The sequence below is a fragment of the Caloenas nicobarica genome, chromosome 2, assembly GCF_036013445.1.
Source record: "Caloenas nicobarica isolate bCalNic1 chromosome 2, bCalNic1.hap1, whole genome shotgun sequence".
NCBI classification, from domain to species: domain Eukaryota; kingdom Metazoa; phylum Chordata; class Aves; order Columbiformes; family Columbidae; genus Caloenas; species Caloenas nicobarica.
Window position 1 is genome coordinate 152,983,674 of NC_088246.1, and position 13,795 is coordinate 152,997,468.

Below are 13,795 nucleotides of genomic sequence, written 5' to 3' on the forward strand. Positions count from 1 at the left end.
CAAGATAGGATATCTGGAGAGATGTTGCCAAGCACAATTTGTGCTGTACTCATTGCCATTCTGTAGAACCTCACCCCTCTGGGGCTAAATTTGCTGGACTTTGGTTTCAGGGACGAACAACAGTGCAAAAGAACTGTGCAAATCCGGTGTGGCACGAACAGATTATCTTCAAGGAAATGTTCCCACCACTATGCCGAAGAGTCAAAATCCAGGTCTGGGATGAAGGTAGCATGAATGATGTAGCCTTAGCCACTCACTTCATTGACTTGAAGAAAATATCAAATGAACAAGACGGTGACAAAGGTAAGTGGGAAAATGTCTGTTCCAGAACATCCTTTTGTAAGTAAAATCTACTTGCTTGGGATCTGGGCTCTGACTTATCCTGTTCTAGAGAGGTACAGCACTCAAGTGAACATCCATGGATTTTGCTGGTTCTGAAAGACCTTCTCTTGCTTCATTTGAAGTTGTGTTTTGTGCATGGTGGTCTGCCATTGCCTTTCTTGTTACAGGGCTGCTCCATAATGTGGTACCTTCTTTTTGACCCTGACAACAGTCTACCTTAGTCCATTAGAGATGACTGATGTAAGTTCATAGTTTGTGCCAGTTTCTGCCTGGCAATGAAAACACAAAGTGTAAATCACGGGCAGAGCAGGCTTGTGTTTTTGATGTACCCATCAAGAGCAAAGCATTTAGGTAGGGCTCAGCTAGGTGCTAGGACTGCTCAAGGAGGTACCACAGACTAATGTGTTTGTCCTCATATATTTGAGGTAAAGTTCACTATCTGGCATCTTTTCACTGATATTTGAGCCTACATGTATAGACATTTATACTGTGTGATCTAAGTGTGGAACGTGTTCAGTTGTCACAGCTCAGCAAAGTCACAGTAACTCCTTAAACTTGGCAATTCAAATGTGTATGTGAATCCTTAATCAGAAAATAAAAGATAAATCATATAAGGTAGGTAGCGGCATGAACCTGGGAACAGTTTGGACAAGGTGAGAAGGCCTCCATTCCTCTCCCACCATGCCCCAGCCCCCAGTCTGCGGGACCAAGCTCTTTTTCTTAAGACATATAATAGGCCTTATGTCCCAGCACATGTGGTACGGATACCTTCTGAGAAAGAGCTTCATATTGGCAGAGTCCCTGTTTGAGTACTGGCAGAGGCTCCTTGGTGCCTAAAAATTGCCCTGCAAAACAGTGCTCTGTATGAAGCGGTCCTCACCTGCATAGAAATGGGTTCAGGTTTGGCTTCTGGTGTGCAAGAGGCAAGATTCCTTGCAGCAGACAGTGAGGAGAGCATGCTAACACCTAATAGAAATGCCATAAAATGTGTTTTATCTCCAGGGTTTTTGCCTACTTTTGGGCCTGCCTGGATCAATCTCTATGGCTCACCCAGGAATCACAGCCTCATGGATGACCACCAGGAGCTTAATGAAGGTTTTGGAGAAGGTGTCTCCTTCAGGGGACGTCTCTTCATTGAGATTGCTGTGGAGATACTTTCAGGAGGAGCCCGTGAGTCAAAGTTTTCAAGTTTTATCAAGGATGTAAAATTTCCATCTAAAGATAAAGACTTCAAAGCCTCCAAAGGAAAAGACAGAACTGAGAAAGCAGGAGAGGATCGAAAGTCAGTTTCTCCTTCAGATAAGATGAACTCAACTGAAGTGGAAGTTGAGCCATTTGATGCGCCTTCAGAGGTTGGTATGATATTAAGAGATTGATTGACACTTGCCCCTAAACCTCCAAGAGTGGGACCAATGTGTGTATTTGAGTTCAGGCCATGTAATATTGCTTTTATGTACCTCTGACAGCTTCTCTGTGGCTCTTGGGACCTTCCCACAATAATGCAGTGCAAATGGATCATTGATGTGTACCTGTAACTCATAAAAAATCTCAAGTAGGACTTGGTTTCCATAAAGCTTAGCTTCCTCTTCTATTGCCCCTTCTGCACAAGCTGCACCCATGTGCTCCTACTAGAAACTTATATGATGTAATATCTGCTAAATGACAGAAAGCCGGTTAAGGCAGCTGGTAATGATCAAGTCTGATTTCCTGCATTCATTTGAGAAAATTGATAGTTGTCAATTGAAGGCAGGAGGGAATCACTGGTGCAGAATTTTTACAAGTTGCAGAAGGATAGAGCCTAGCCTGTTTGATTCTTCTCCTTTAACCCTGCATTGGCAATGTAGTTTTAGATTGCTGATCTCTTTAGGAGAGGGCCTGCAAATCATGTGTCCAGCCACAACTGGTGTTAACTGGTGTTGCTTGCCTAACTTCATCTGTTATACTGAGTTACATCATGGGAAGATCTGTGCTATGATGCTTTGAGAAGGTTGTACAGTTGTGGCAGGGCATGTGAGTTTAGGTGCTGAGCCAACACTTGGATTCTCTTCTCTGCCACTTCACTGTCTGGGAGCAACAACATGTTGGTACATATGCAAGCTCAATTCTTTTTATTACCCAATAAATAGAATCATAGAATCATTTCAGTTGGAAGAGACCCTCAGGATCATCGAGTTCAACCATAGCCTAAGTCTAGCAATAAACATGTCCCTAAGAACCTCGTCTAAATGCCTTTTAAACCCCTCCAAGGATGGTGACTCCAAAACTTCCCTGGGCAGCCTGTTCCAATGCCTGACAACCCTTTCCGTGAAGAATTTTTTCCTAATATCCAATCTGAACCTCCCCTGGTGCAACTTGAGGCCATTTCCTCTCATCCTATCACTTGCTACTTGGGAGGAGAGACCAACCCGCTTCATGCTCCAACCTCCTTTCAGGTAGCTGTAGACAGCGATAAGGTCTCCCCTCAGCCTCCTTTTCTCCAGGCTGAACAGCCCCAGTTCCCTCAGCTGCTCCTCATCAGACTTGTGCTCCAGGCCCATCACCAGCTTCATTGCCCTTCTCTGAACTCTATAGGAAGAAAAATAGTCTCATAACCAATTTTATTTCTACTTCAGTATGTCACTGATCAAAATTTTGACTTTTTTAGTGGGGCTACCACCTCAGTGCTTAAGGCACTCATGTCCTTTATCAGATCTGATTCTTGGTCTTTTGACTCCATGTGTACAAGTAAATAGGACAAGAGAGATTGTTCTTTGGTCCTGAGGCTAGCCTTGGTGGGTGCTCTCCCTTGGCCTGTGCCATGTTATTGCCAGCATGAGGGTTAGCTGGAGCAGGTCAAGGAGTGTCTTAGCAGAGAAATGGCACGGGTAATTGCAAGCCAGTTGTGTGAACCTGTGTCCTGGTCTTGCTTTATATACTCACACAGTTGTAAATTGCTTCTGTCCATTAGCTCTTCTCTAAAGATTGTAATAGAGGTGATATGAGAAGAAATTTATTTCCATATAGATTTTCCTTTATATGGAAAAAATCCATTATTGTGAGCAGCTCAAGCACTATGGTCTTATGAGCTAGCTAAATACTCCAGGTAGAGGAACAAACCCTGTGGTAACACCAATAAATATTAATAATAGTAATAAGGATTTATTTCTGGCTACTGTGCCTCAGTTTCAAATACAAAATGAGTAAAAGGTAAAAACATAATGCTTGATAGTCTTTTGCTTTTGACATTCAGCAATATTTCATGCTACAGTAGATACAGTAATTGTATTAAAACTCTCTGAAAGGACAAGCAGCAACTGGAGACATTACAAATAAGGTGAAAAATGTCTCATAGAGCCTCTGAGACAACAGAGGCAAATTACCCAGCCCCGCAGCCCAACTTTATTGACTTATTCCAGCAGCAAGAAGACGTTAAACATTTGCAATGTTCTTTCTTTATAATGGGAGATAGATGTGTGTGTTGTAGCCTCTGAGCCTCAGCTTTATTAGCCACTCTGTGCTTTGGATTCATGCTGAAAATAATCAAGGCGCAGGGAAGCTAAAGCTGCTCTGCAGCTGCAACCTGTTTGTGGTGTTAGCTGTGATATGTGATGCTGCTAATCCTTTCACTGGAGACTTATGTCCCTTTACTGTGTATAGCAGAGGTTTTTCAAAATGAAGACATCATGGGCTGTGTCAAAAGCTGTTTCTGCTTTGCAAAAGTCAGGGAAATAAATATTCAGTTGATGTTTTATTCATTGCCTCACTCTGTTGCAAAAGAAGCTAGTACTGATCTTGCCTAATGGACTTCAGCACACTGGTGTCTGTGGTGTGAAATCGGTAGGGTTTGCCTTGGAGAGACTGTGGCAATCAGGGCGCAAATTTGAGGAGAACTCAAACCACAAAATTTATCTACTTTGAGTTTGGTGTTGGTTTGGGGCTAATAGCTTGTTCTGTTAATGACCCAAGAGCTCTAGAGGTGTTAGCCTTCCTTCAGTGAGAGTTTGTGCTAAGGACAAGCAGATGCTGGGGCTCCAATAGGTTTAAACAGAGCCAAATGGTGCCTTAAAACTCCACAAAGCATTGTTACACTTTTCAGGGTATGCTGCTACGCTAAGACCCTTTGGTTCCTGTGCTTTCAAATTCTGTGAAAAGCTGAAAACAAGATTACTGATTTCTGTGCTGTGATGCTGGGGAAGGCAAGGAGTGGAGGACTGCACCCCCCTGAAACCCACCTTTGGGCCTACAGTTTAAGGCACAGCAAGAAAAAAACAAAACCAACACACACACACACACAAATAAAGAGAAAAAATAAAGGACTGCTTGCTTTCAATAGGCTTTTGCACAGGGCTGCTGTCTAACGAGATGTGGACGGCAGAAATCTTACTGGCATCACTGACAGCTGAGTGTCCCCGAGCAAGGTCAAAGTCTTCATAGTCCAAACACGTGGGTCGTAGGTTAAAGTCATCCTTGGGGGAAGCAGAGCTGGACAAGAACTCCCCTGCCTGAATGTGTTAGGATGCAGTATTTACTATTGCAATGCAAGGGAACACTACTACTATATTCACTGCTAAATGACTTCTCTCAGGGTGGTGATATTTTGTTTCTGTTGCACTGAAAGGGCCCTTGAACTGCCATAGATACATGGTTTGAATGGTGGTATAAGAGTATGTGAAGATACTGAAAACACTTAATAACAACTACTGGTGAGGCAGAGTATGAAGTGAGGGTTAATGACTTTTATGTAATCAGCCATGATAGAACGGGACAATATTGCCAAGACCAAAATCATAGAGGTTTATCTCTTTTCCCAACCATATCCATTTCTCAGAGAAGAGATGTTACTTCTTCCTGCAAATTGTGCCGCACTGACCACCTCAGACTGATAGATCTACAACAATAACACAGCTGCTATTTATAAATACTCCTCTGTGCTGTAAAAAAGAGTAGAAGGTAAAATAAATGTCATTTTTTTCTGCCTCCTCCTTCTCCAATAGATCTATGAAGAGAAATTTGAGGAATTCCTCCTCTTTGGGACATTTTTTGAAGCCACAATGATTGATAGGAAGGTTGGGGACAGGCCAATAACCTTTGAGGTTTCTGTTGGTAAGTGTGTTAAGCTTCTCCAAAGCAGAGAGGGAGTCTCAGGAGCAACGGGATGCTCCGTGCTATTGACAGCTGTGTCTCAGGGCTCAGGACTCAGCTTCAGAGCAGGGCTTAAACATTTGAATTGAAGCCTGATAATCATTTCTCTGGGTAGCGGTCAAGCTGAGCATACTGACACTTAGCTGTCTCTACTCCCACATGCCCTGTATTCCTACAAATCCTCTCAGCCCATATATATAGAGCAACTCCTCCAGTGTTTAGCCTCCTAACCTTTTGGGAGACCCAACTCAAATCATTTACCTCAGGGCAGAGTTCATTCTGTGGTGCCCATTGCAATTAGACCTTGGCTGTGAGGGAGCTCCTTTGCAGGGACGACCCATGTGGACCCTCTTGGCCAACTCCTTTGAGCTACATGTGGTTCTGTGAGGGCTGACATGGGATGATGTACAGCCAAGCCCCAAAATGCATGTACCAGCTTGTTCTCTAAGATTCATCTGGTAAGTCCTGTCCTCCTCCTGAGTAAAGCAGGACTGTACTGTGTGGGGAACATCCTCGTGGTGGAGCTGAATTTTCTCTGGGAGCAGAATAAAGAGACAGCGAAGACATTTTCATGAATATTGACTGGATATTTTCAAAGCAGAAGAAATTTCCCTTAAGAAAGAAGTTTGCATAGGTCTCCTTTCCCTTGCAGGGGTTTGCTTATCTCTCTACTAGCCCCTCTTAGAGTTCAAGTGCACAGTAGCACCCTGGCACTTCCCATCTTCATGCTTGTGTACCTGAGTGTGCTCAGCTGTAAGGCTATGTGTGCAGGGAGGGATGTCTGTGATAAACAGGGCAATCAGTCAGTGATATTGATTCCTGCTGAAACTTAGCAGGAAGCAGAGCTAGGAATGACAAGAAACTCGTTTGTATAGTTGGGCAAGAAATTATAGTGATTCTTGTCTGAATTAATACTAAAGATGAACCTGGCTCTGAACTCTGGACCTGAACATCTCCCAGCTACTTGTGCAGTTGAGATTTGGATCCAAATTTGGCAGATGGCCATTATTTACATGAAAGGCTGAACGAAAAGTCCAGATCAGGAGACTGTAGGGGGTGATTCAGCACTTCCTTCTCCTGCAGGGAATATTTTCTGCCTGACTCTAATAAAATCTGTAATTATGAGTCTGATGGAAGCACCTCTTTCTCAGTACTGATAATTGCCCTTTAAGGCAAAATTCTATCAGAGAAGATGGCTGTATCATTAGAAGAGTTCTTTGGCATTGGGCTTAAATCTGGGGCCTCAAAGCATTGTTATTACTAACTCTGCAATGCTACTATGCAAAATTTGCTTGTCTGAAAATGAGCTTTAGTGCCTCTGAGATCAAACTTTGAAATGCTCATCCATATGTTGTAAAGAAGACATACATTTGCTACGTAAATCAGACACATGTTGGGGCTCCTGGGTTTAGAAATATCAGCAACAGTATTGTTTTGCTTCTGAATTTCTTTAGCAAAAGCAGAAGATCCTGTGGGCCAGCAACCAGAGGATCTAAGTGATGGGGATAGTATACCAGGTATATATCACATAGGGCAGGTAAGGAAGCACTGACCTGGAGTCTGGAAAGTCATTGGGACTGACATAACCTGTCAGGACCTTTATAAACTGTGGTATGAGCAGAACAGGTAATGAACAGGAGGGGACAAAGACTTTCCACTGGTATGACTGGTATTTCTCTTTTTTTAAACCTCATTCATGTTCGCCACCTCCAAGCTAGTCACCTCTTCACTTGTAACCATGTGTCTCTAGGTAACTTTGGAAGTATTACTGATGGGGTGTCAGCAGGAGCTGGAGGGAAAAAGAAGACACGTGATGGAGAAGCAGAAGAAACTCTACTACATGAGGGGGAGGATGAAATTACTCATGACCTTGGAGTACCCCTGACAGCCACCACACCTCCTGAGAAGCCATTGATCACAGGTGGGAACAGGTGAGGATCTGTGTTTCAAAACCTTTCGAAATCTGCAGGACTCTGGTTCCTATTTTACAATACCATGGGACCCATTAATGAATCCTGGAAGCATTAAACATGTTGTGTGGAATTGAGGCTTTCAAATCCTCAGTTACATCTTTCACAACAGTAAATTTTCCAGGCTTCACTGAAGTGAATGGGCTCTGAGCCATTTTATACTCATATTCTGTTCTTGGTCTCATGGGCTCTTGAACTTCTGGTGTTTCTGAAGGGACTGTGTTACATCAAATATGCATTGGAAAGCTGCAGCGAACTGCAACTCCATCAGTGATACCCTTGGCTTAGGGTCCCATACTCTGATCACAAGTAACATCCACCCTGTGACCAGCTCCAGAAGCAGAATTACGCATCAAAAATATTGAAATCTGTTCAAGACAAAGTCAGCTTCCCAGAACACTTTCCAGAGCTAATAATTAGAGATACAGACTTAAACAGCAAATAATAACAGAAGTAGGAGGAAATAGCCCTTGAAAAAAAGAATGGGTCAATGGATGAAAACATGCAGAATAGTTCTTCTAAATGGCCTTTTTTATAAACAGAAATGTAAACGTTTGATTCATCTCAAAGATGCTAAAAAAAGAAATATTATTTTGTTGCTTCAGTAGACAGAATCATCCCCGATAGTTGCTGAGTGCCAAGACTAGATGGTACCTCTTTCTTTAGAAGGCCAGGCACTGCCAAGCAGTTTACAGATATAAGGACCACATGGGAAATATCAACCTGGCTCTCTTTGATTTCTGGACCTCCTTAAAATTAAAAAGTACTTTCATCCTTTCTTGCAATCAATGGCTCAATCATATTAAAAAAAGAACTAATGGAAGAAAACTAGAATGAAAATACCATGATAGAAATTTTTGTTTCTGCAACAAATAAAGAGAAGGAGGGAAAAACAATGTTTAGTAGAAATATAGTTGCCTCTCCTCATTAACAGGACTGCAGATTTGGGTACATGCTGGATCATTATCCTCCCTGAGAGACTGTGGGATTTTTAGTTTTTCAGATTTAAAGAACTGTTGTAAAAGAATGTCTTCAAATCTGCTATTTGCTTCTTGGCTCACTCCAATATTAAAAAAATTTTCTCTCATTAAAGATCCCTTTTCCTCAAATATATGTAAAATACTGTGTCTTTTTTTCCCTCCTGTGCTATCTAAAACAGTTTGGCCAGGCACAGATACCAACTGAAGACTTCGTGACTGTCATATTGGCATCCTACTGGTCTCATCACTGGATATTTTTAGTATTAATCAGTACTTACTGGGATATCCCATAGCTTAGATAAACTCTGCATTTTAGAATCATAAATGAGCAACAGAAAATGATAACAAGAGTCCATTTTTGAGATTAAAATCACTAACTAATTAAAGGAGCAGGCAGAGCAATAAGACTTCTAAAGCAGACACCATGAAATTGCCAGGAATTTTTCCACATTTATGTCAAAATGTATAGCAAGGGTAAGCTAACACTGAAAAAGTGGTTCCCTGAAATTCTCATAGAGGGAATAATAGACATGAAAGTTCAGTCTTTCATGTGAATTATTTCGTGGATATATGATATTCTTAGTAAATCCCATGAAAAGATTCGTAAGCTCTATGAATTTCAGGTTAAGACGTTCTGGCGTTGAGAGAGAGTTGAATTGTTTTTCCCATTTATGAAACCACCAAAATTAATGATTGCCCGAGACCTGTGTAGTTCTACTATGCACCAAATTCAATGGGTAATGCTTACCTTGCTGTAGGTTATTGAGGAGAAAGTAAGTGGGAAATTCTGTTTCACTTTTGATATCCCATAGGGCAGTGAAATGAAGTTGCAGAGTTGATCTTCATCTTTCTAAACAGAAAAATTCTCACATAAACCTATTAGAGATGTGTGGAAGTTAAGAGTCATGGATAGGATGCTCAACAGTGACAAGATATTTGGATTCTGGGAGCTTGGCTTAGTGGTTAAACACATGCTCAGTTCCATCAGAAATTACTTAGTGTATCTGAGGCATCCTTACAACTAAACATGAGAGATTCAGCCCCTTCTGGGCCCACAGGTAGATGCCCACGCTTAAGCAACTCGGCCTATTTGAGCTCTGGATTTTAGGAGCAGAGGATCAGGACTTTCTAGAAATTTGTCTGTGCTCAGACAGAGAGACCTTGAAAATGAAGAAGTCAAGTCTTCTCTCCATACCAAGTGCACTCTCCTTTCTTGAGTACCACAGCCTCTCCCAGAGGAGAAGAAATGGAAAACGCAACCACTTTTTCCTGCCAATTGTTGAACATTGTGAAGAGCGGGAGGCACAAGTAGTTTTATTCTGTATTATTTGGGGAGTCACTTTCTGTGGAGAAAAACTGAAGTGTCACATGGCGAGTACACACCAGAAAACATCTCTCTGGTACAGCCTCTTCTCAGCTGCAGTGCATGCATTGCTGGCATTGGGTTGGAGCCATTCCCAGAAGAACATGAAGTAGTTTATAGAGCTTCATATCCATTAAAAACCTCTCCACTACCCCATCATTAGTAAGGAAAATGAGGCCTCTAGTGTTAAATCCAGTATGGCTGAGCATAGAGTTTCACAGGGCTGTAGTATTTATATAAAGGGAGGACAAAATGCTTGCCAGGTACCTGTTTTGGCATATTGCCTATCACAACTCTAACAGAAACATCAGGTTTGTGGCAGGTGTGCATTGGAGCCTGCAGAGCCTCTGGTTATGCTCATTTTTTTTCTGTATAAGACACTCATACAGCTAAACACCCAAAGAAAACACCTTTACAAAAAGAGTTAATATGGCAACTTTGACCCAAGAAAAAATGTGAGAAAAGAGAGAGCAGCAGATGCATTTTATCACTGAGTTATTATGAGTTTGGTATGACTTTTACTGAGCAGAGTCCTACAGATCAGCTTCTGCCAAGGAATGTCAATCTACATTACCTATTGCTTCTGAAAGAAAGCATCTTGTGGAAACAATGTAGTGGCAGGCCCTGCTATGCGGTGTGCAGGGCCATTGCTCTTGAAGAGGTGATCAAATTTTAATCTTTGCTCCTTTTTCCCTTGTTGCTTCCCACCATTAACAGTATTTCGAAGCTTTTCTGCACACCTCTTTGCCTGGCTTTTCTCTCACCCTGGAAAGTACTGAAATTAAATCATTGACTTCAAGATTTTCTCTTCAGGGATCTCACAGGTGGCATAAATGATGCCTGTGTTCGTTCTTCCCAGTGTTTACTGGTTATCACATGTGAACACATCCTGTCATGTCTTCAGTTTCTGTGCTGTGATAGAGCATCAAGCAGTTTTTCTTTCCCGTCCCTCCCCTCGAACTCCTCTCTCACTTTTATGACCTGCTCCGTACGTTGTTTTCACAGGAACTACCAGTACCTGCCATATGAGGAGAGGAAGCCCTGTGTCTGTGTCAAAAGCTACTGGGGTGACCAGACCTTTCGTCTGTACTTTTCCAACACTCTTGAGAAAATGGCAGATCACCTGGTAAGTGGCAGCCATCCTCCCAGGCTCCTGTGTCCAGCAGGGTATGGCAGTAAGAGATCATGTTCCCCAAAATATGCCTTCAAAATTTCCCCCACTGCATTCCTTGCTGTTCATTTGTGAACAGTAGCTGATATCAACACCTTTTTTTTTTTTCCCCCCAAATTATTATCTATTAGAGCTACTTAAGTATTCCTGTCTACAATTTATTATGTTTTTTTCTGGCTGTAGAGCTGTCTTTCCTCAGAAACTTTTATTCTTTGTAAGAACAGTCAAACAATTAAAATATGTGATATAGAATAATTCCGTCTTCTATGGCTTCCCTTCTGACATCTTCTTGCCAGCCCACATGGTTTAAACTGTGTTTATGCTGGAGACTCTTTAAAGGACACTCTTTGATTTTAGTTTTCCTAAAAACATTGATAGAGACAAAATAGCATATCATCTCATGGACACTCACTGTGATGCCCTTATCAGTGTTTGCCCATAATGATGTTTTTTCTACACTTTTTTAAAGCTGACCCTACCAGTAATCTCAAGAAAGTAGTAATATTTTTTGGTAAAGTGACTTCTAATATTGAATATTTCAATTGGGGGCACTCAGATTAAGAGTCCGATTCACCCCTCATTAATGCTTGCATACCTCATGAGCATCAACACTAAAGTCATGCTGATGCAAGGCTGTATCATGAGAAGACAGTGGCCAATAGGCGAACATTTTTGAACCCAGGAATCTGAAAATTAAGCATTGAGTATATATATGGAAAGACAGGTTCATCAGTGTACCTGAACACCCACAGAACTTGCTGGAAACCCAGCCATTTATTTTAGTTTGTGAGGGCAGACTCCATTTCTCAGTGATAACAGTAGGTGTTGCAGTAGAACTTGCATATGTATTTGGGTACCTCCTAATGTTTGAGAAGTTAACTCCATCAACTTGATAAATTTAAGCAGCAGGGCTGGAAACAGAACCAAGGAGAATGGAAGTTTTTCCTCCTACCTAGTGGAGAATGTTTTCCACAGATTGATCTTCACCGAACAAGTCAGAAAACAAAACTGTTCCATGCACTAGTAACTTGGACTAGTAGTTGGAGAGACTGGAGAAAATCAATATAAATCATGCTGCCAGAGTCTTCTCTCTGCTCACTGCAAGCGCAGTGATATATCAAAGGTCCTGTTCTGTCAGGTTGCAAAGTCGCCTCCCTCATGCTTGCTAGTCATACAGTGAATAATGGTGTTATAACACTGGCAGAATGACAAAGTGCCCTCTTTTACATAATGACTTCTTCATGTGTTTTTCATAGGAAGAATCATTAGATCAAGTAAAGGATTTGATTAAGGTTTCAGAGGTTGCATCTGAGGAGAAAATGAGGATGACCCTAAATGATTTTATCCATCAAAGCAGGTAACTACATTTACTAGAGGCATACATGAGGAAGAAATTTTTTACAATGAAGTGGGCGAAACATTGGCCCAGGTTGCCCAGAGAGGTGGTCAATGCCCCATCCCTGGAGACATTCAAGGCCAGGCTGGACGGGGCTCTGAGCAACCTGTTCTGGGTGAAGATGTCCCTGCTCATGGCAGGGGGTTGGACTAGATGGGCTTTGAAGGTCCCTTCCAACCCAAACTGTTCTATGATTCTATGATACAGAAAATCAACTTCATGTGTTGACTACAAATTCGAGGCTAGACCAGGAAACTGATGATAACAAAAAAAAGTACAGTAAACTCACTGATATATTTTATTTATTCTGCTATAACAGCAAAGGTCTTACCAAATTGCAATTTCTATTTATACAGAGAAAATATTTTATTCTAATTCTCAATGCTCAATATCGACAGTAGATTAGTGCCAATCATTGTCATGTTATTTTGGCTTTTTGGACTCTAAGAATAAAATGTATATGGGATAAGTAGGATTTAATGAAGTGTGTGATACACATTCTGTAAAAAAGAACAAGGTTAAAATAAAACCAAAGGATTCCACATGCTGGGGCAAATCACTCAGTGGGCTCTGTGTCAGATGACATGATTTGGCTCAAAATAGATATAAACCCTAATTTCTAGACATTAACCCTGTTTCTGTGAAAAGCAGTGGAGAGTTTTCAGGCTCTATTCTTTGAAACTTATAGATGCTCAATATTTATTTTAGAGAATTCAGCCTCTCTGTCTTCTGGTTCATGTACTGCAGCAGCCAAAGAACATTTAATTCCAACATATTTTAGCAGCTCACATTAAAAAATAACACATTTAAAGAACCTGTTATTCTTTTGTCCTAGAGCCTTCATTACTATTGCTGAAAAGAAGTGCAAAGGGTTGATCTACACTGCTTTAGACAAAAAGAGACATATGCTGTTCAAGAAAGAGCTGGTATGTGTGTTCTTTAAGTGTTGATGCAATGATGTTAACTGAAAGAACACTGGTTGTATACATTGTGATTTATATTTGTTTTAACCATACTGGAATGCTTTGTAATTAATATGAATATAGTATCCAATAACATTTAAAAACCCTGTTATATTTAATAAAGGGTTGTAAGATAGCTTAAAATAATCCAGAACATATTGTTTTTAAATACAAATAAGACGTAATAATGAGTCGTTTTTTCTTTTCCACGCATCTTAAAACAGGATGATGCTGAGTTCAGTGGAAAAATGCCAAATTAACACTGCTGTTAGGCATCTAATTACTGTGGTGGGCTGAACTTCAAGATCAGTAAAGTCTGGCATTTAATACTCCTGGACATAGTCACCTCCTCCAGGGAACCAGTGAAAAGAAACCAAACTGGGTGGAGGTCATCTAAATGTTTATTAGCTTTTTAAACTGTTTGTAGCACAGAATTTGGTTGTGACTTTGTCAGGACCGAGGCCCAAAGATTCTAGGTGGAAATCCATGT

The 13,795-nt window shown here is 41.2% G+C and overlaps 1 protein-coding gene across 3 annotated transcripts in view; it reads left to right on the forward strand.

The window, feature by feature from the left end:
- FER1L6 (fer-1 like family member 6) overlaps positions 1-13,795 on the forward strand; it is a 69,187-nt gene that overhangs the window by 16,397 nt on the left and 38,995 nt on the right. For all 3 annotated transcript variants that reach the window (XM_065628153.1, XM_065628154.1, XM_065628155.1), the window contains exons 9-15: positions 111-303; positions 1,345-1,694; positions 5,316-5,424; positions 7,214-7,394; positions 10,782-10,902; positions 12,204-12,304; positions 13,179-13,269. In XM_065628153.1, the coding sequence (XP_065484225.1) occupies positions 111-303; positions 1,345-1,694; positions 5,316-5,424; positions 7,214-7,394; positions 10,782-10,902; positions 12,204-12,304; positions 13,179-13,269 (1,146 nt within the window). The remainder of the gene's footprint in view (positions 1-110; positions 304-1,344; positions 1,695-5,315; positions 5,425-7,213; positions 7,395-10,781; positions 10,903-12,203; positions 12,305-13,178; positions 13,270-13,795) is intronic.